We start from the raw sequence: 4,458 nt of genomic DNA, 5'->3' as shown, positions 1-4,458 counted from the left end.
ATATATAAGTACTTTTTATTTATTGATAAATATTATAATCTATCACACAGTTGTAGTAATAGTGATGAATGATCACATTCATTCTAAAATAAAATAAGAGAGATAGTCCACGTACATCTTGTTGAAAATTATGTCTTGGTAGAATAGAAGTATTATGGAGTCGAGAACGTCGTTAAGAACAATATTAAAGATATTAAAGGCAAGCCAGTTCCCCATCGCAAGTCCGCTAATCAGGTAGTAAAATTTATCATGAAAGGTCAAGTAACCAGAATTACAGAAAAGTTCTAAAGCTGAAAAAAATGAGGTGAGGTTAAGCGTGGTATGAGATTGAATTATAATCCAGTTTTTCTCAACGTTATGAAGGGCTTTGTCAATGTGGATGTTAGTAACAAGGCCTTCGGCATCAAAGGAGGTAAAGATAAACTTTTCAGGTATATTGAAGGATTGTAATAGTTTTGATGGTAGAAGGAATCACGGATATCATAAGGGTTATTATGGCTGAGGATTTGAAGGGGAGGAAGAAGAAATTTACTGAGTATAGAAGAAGGATCGTTGATATTAGAAATGATAGGACGAAGGGTGTTACCAAGTTTATGGATTTTAGGGAGTCCGTATAAGCGAGGGACTAACGAACGAATTATAAGAGAATGGCCAAGTTAGGTGGGGTGGTTAATCTTATTGATATCAAGAAATGTCCTTAATAAGTGAGGGTGTTGGGTCTCGAGTGGTAGGCTGGTAAGTAGTTGTGACAGACAGAAGGATGTGAATTTTGTAAACATATTCAGATTTGCCCATAACCACAGTCGAGTTACTTTTGTCAGCTTTTTTTTTTTTTATTTAAAATATTTTTTATTTATTGATAGATATTACATCACACAGTTGTGGGCAATAGATAATAGTGATGAATGATCTCATACATACTAAAATAAATAAATGAATGGAAAAAAAAAATTCTCTTAAAATATATACAAACAGAAGAATAAACAAAATGAACATAATCAAACTATGTATATGAAAGAAAAAAAAATAACATAATGACAAAATAATATAATATATAGTCACATTTACACTCTAATGTACAATATTTACACAATCGACCTGAGGATCCCTGAGCCCACTCTATCCCCAACGGGTAAGGGATAGAGCAGAGCTCAAAAGATCCCCAGCGCATCCCTCTCGCCGGATCACTGGTTTTGTCAGTTTTAGTGATTATAAGTTGGTCGTTAGTTTTGGAAAAGGAGCGTGTGAAAGAAAGGTCTTTAAAAATTAGGGAGAAAGAATTGATAAGTTAGATATGTTATGGATCCATTTTTCAATACCTTTAGGATAGATTTTATTATGAAAATTGATAAATATTATCAAATTTGGAAATTTGGGAACGATTTTTGTTTTGTGATAGATAAAAAGATTTTTTGGAAGTGAGTGAATGTGTCAGATTAGAAATTTCATATTTAAGGGATTCAATTTGTTGAATGATTTCCCTAATTTTAAGATTTAAGAACGATTTTTTAAAAAATAGTAAAGAATGGCAATATTTAGAATGTAGAGAAGAGGTGATCAAAAAATAGTTAAACGAATTATCTATGGATTTTGGTAAAAGTTAATAAGATCTGCATTTCAGAAGGAAAATACGTTGTTGGGTTTATCTGTAAGGCGCTTGTGTAGATTGCACAAATGTGTTAAAATTAGATTTATGAAAAGGAATATTTTAATTTGAATAGAGCAAAAACGTTCAGATTTGTAGGGCAATGTAAAATAGTAGAGTTGTGGAGATCATGACAGTGGGGATGAATAAGATCAGAAGAAGCTAAATATGACGAAGTTTGAAGAGATAACGAAATCTGAAGAGATGGTGAAGTCTCAGAAGGTGAAGTAGGAGTAATGGCATGACGTAACGTAGAGGTGACGCAACAAAACGGCGGATTAATTAGCGAATACTGCGGCTAAGATTGTTCTAGTAGTATTTGTACCTTGAAGGCCCCGTGTATTTGTACCTTGAGGGCCCCGCGTGTTTGTACCTTGAGGGCCCCGTATGTTTGTACCTTGAGGGCCCCGTGTGTTTGTACCTTGAGGGCCCCCCGTGTTTGTACCTTGAGGGCCCCGTATGTTTGTACCTTGAGGGCCCCGTGTGTTTGTACCTTGAGGGCCCCCCGTGTTTGTACCTTGAGGGCCCCGTATGTTTGTACCTTGAGGGCCCCGTGTGTTTGTACCTTGAGGGCCCCGTGTGTTTGTACCTTGTACCGTGTTTTGTGACATACTGGAAGATAAATAGTAGTAATAATAAATGGAATATGGTCCGGGTGCGGTCAAATAAAACTAAATAGTATTAACTATTTTAATTAAGCCAATGTTTCGCCTCACGTTGGAGGGATTCTATATCGGCTAAACTAAGAATTAACTTAAGAACAAAACTTCCCAGCACAAAACTTCTATCAATTCCTGTAACCCATTTGCCTCTAAATTGTCAGAACATGCTTTAAACCTGAATCATGCTTTTAATTTCGATAGTACTTCTATACTTGCTTATCTCGGAGTCCATTTACATAAATTAAACGGAGAATTCTCACAATCATCAAGTCTATAAAGACTGTATCTTCCTGAAATACCCACACACTTTGAACCTAATAAAACCCTCATAATGCTTCTTTTTTCAACGTTGTGCATTTCAAAAGCCCACTTTCCTGTCATGTCTTTTATTTTCTAAATTCTCACCCTCAAACTTAATTTAATTATATTTTATAGTTTATATTTATGTATCTTATTTTTAATTTATATTCATATGTTACTAGCTTAAGTATTCTTACATTAATTACTTTTTCTATTATATGTTTTACAAACCTCTGTATCCTAATCACTATACCAAATGAACAGTATATTGTCTTTCTTTTAACTTTATTTCTTTCGTGTATACTTATAGTTTTTTTTAAAATATTTCTTCTCCCCTTTTATTATGTAAACTTTCATTTATTGTTTACCAAATTTTAATATTTTCTACACTGTTTACTTTAAAATTATTTTCAAATGTTACGTGCTTAACTGCCACCCCCACTCCTCCCAATACTAACGGTTCACTCTGACTTTGACTTCTTTCAAAACAAGTTTGAATTCTGTCTCGTTCATTTTCTTCCTTTATTCTTGATTTTATTCTTATCCCCCTTTTTCATCTCTTAGTTTGTACTTTCTTCTTTTTATATGTTACTGTTTCCGTTTATTGTTTATAACCTTTTAATTTTCTAATTTAATTCTTACGTTTCATTGTATACCCTTGTAATTTTCCATTTACTTTTTTGCTTGTGTTAATTTTTTGTATCTTTTTTAGCCCTGTAGAAGCCCTGCAACATGGGGCGAAACGTTGGCTCAATTAAAATAGTTATTACTATTTGAGTTTTATTTGACCGCACCCGAATCATATTCCATTTATGTGAAAATTATAAATTCGTGAACATCAAATACAGTGTTTTTGTGATTTTAAATCAGGTCCGTTCTATATAACTGATCATACTTCCATAAGATATTTATTTATATATTTTTTCCTTTTATAGATTCGTAAAAATATTCAAGGTTTTTGAATTAAATGAGAAAAAGCTCTATTTTATAGCATAGGTCCATATTATTCCTCCATTCATTTAGAAAATTTAGTAAAACAGTAAACATCATATTTGGGCCGCATTTACTAATTAATTGGAGAAGTTTGTCGTAGAGGATAGGCTAGTACAGTTACTAGCCTACCTTCTACGCCACAACCCCTGATGAAAACCTGAAACTCAGGTCGAAACGTCGGCATAAAATAAATAAATATGGTTTTGTTTATTTATGTTGTTTTTTGCTGACCCCCCTCCCCCGGACAAACTTCTCCAATCATTAATCTACTGTCAACTATCTACACCTCATTTACTAATTAAGTTGACTCACCGGAGGAATAGGACAGTCATCCCGGCCAGTGTTCTTGATGAATTGGCTAAACCATTTTGGGTTGAGCTGTTTTGTAGCTGTGCAGACATGAGGACTGTCAAGTGTGAAGAATCCTGGTCTCCATCCGCCATTACCCCAAACATGCAAGTCCGATACCGCCTGACAACACAAGAAAAAAATATAACAATCGTGAAACAATTTATTTATAGTTTGATAACCCTTTTTCATAGAAAGGGCTAAATATAAGCTCAAATATACAGTACATTAAGTACAATTAGATATACCATCTAAAATATTGTGTTTATTAAGGAATAAAAATTTCCACATTTTACAAAAATAGATATTTTTTCTAAAAGTCACTAAATAAATGACTTCATTAAATTTGCCCCTAAAAAGGGATTCATCACTTTTCAGTTCAGTATAAGAAGATGGTTGCGATCAAAAGGGAAACAAAAATAGTTTACAACTATTTATTTTCCGACGTTTCGCCCCACTTTGCAGGGCTTCATCAGGTATAAAAAGATACAAAATGATTCAATGATAAGA

The 4,458-nt window shown here is 33.4% G+C and overlaps 1 protein-coding gene across 1 annotated transcript in view; it reads right to left on the bottom strand.

The window, feature by feature from the left end:
- The window catches only part of CheA84a (Chemosensory protein A 84a), an 8,558-nt gene that overhangs the window by 1,177 nt on the left and 2,923 nt on the right, over window positions 1-4,458 (bottom strand). The window contains exon 3 of the mRNA XM_067046591.1: window positions 3,913-4,071. Within this exon, the coding sequence (XP_066902692.1) occupies window positions 3,913-4,071 (159 nt within the window). The remainder of the gene's footprint in view (window positions 1-3,912; window positions 4,072-4,458) is intronic.

Source organism: Halyomorpha halys, unplaced genomic scaffold (assembly GCF_000696795.3).
Source record: "Halyomorpha halys isolate HHAL.00 unplaced genomic scaffold, Hhal_1.1 Scaffold1420.1, whole genome shotgun sequence".
Lineage (NCBI taxonomy): Eukaryota > Metazoa > Arthropoda > Insecta > Hemiptera > Pentatomidae > Halyomorpha > Halyomorpha halys.
The sequence above is the reverse complement of the archived record's forward strand: the minus strand, read 5'-3'. Positions and strand labels throughout refer to the sequence as shown.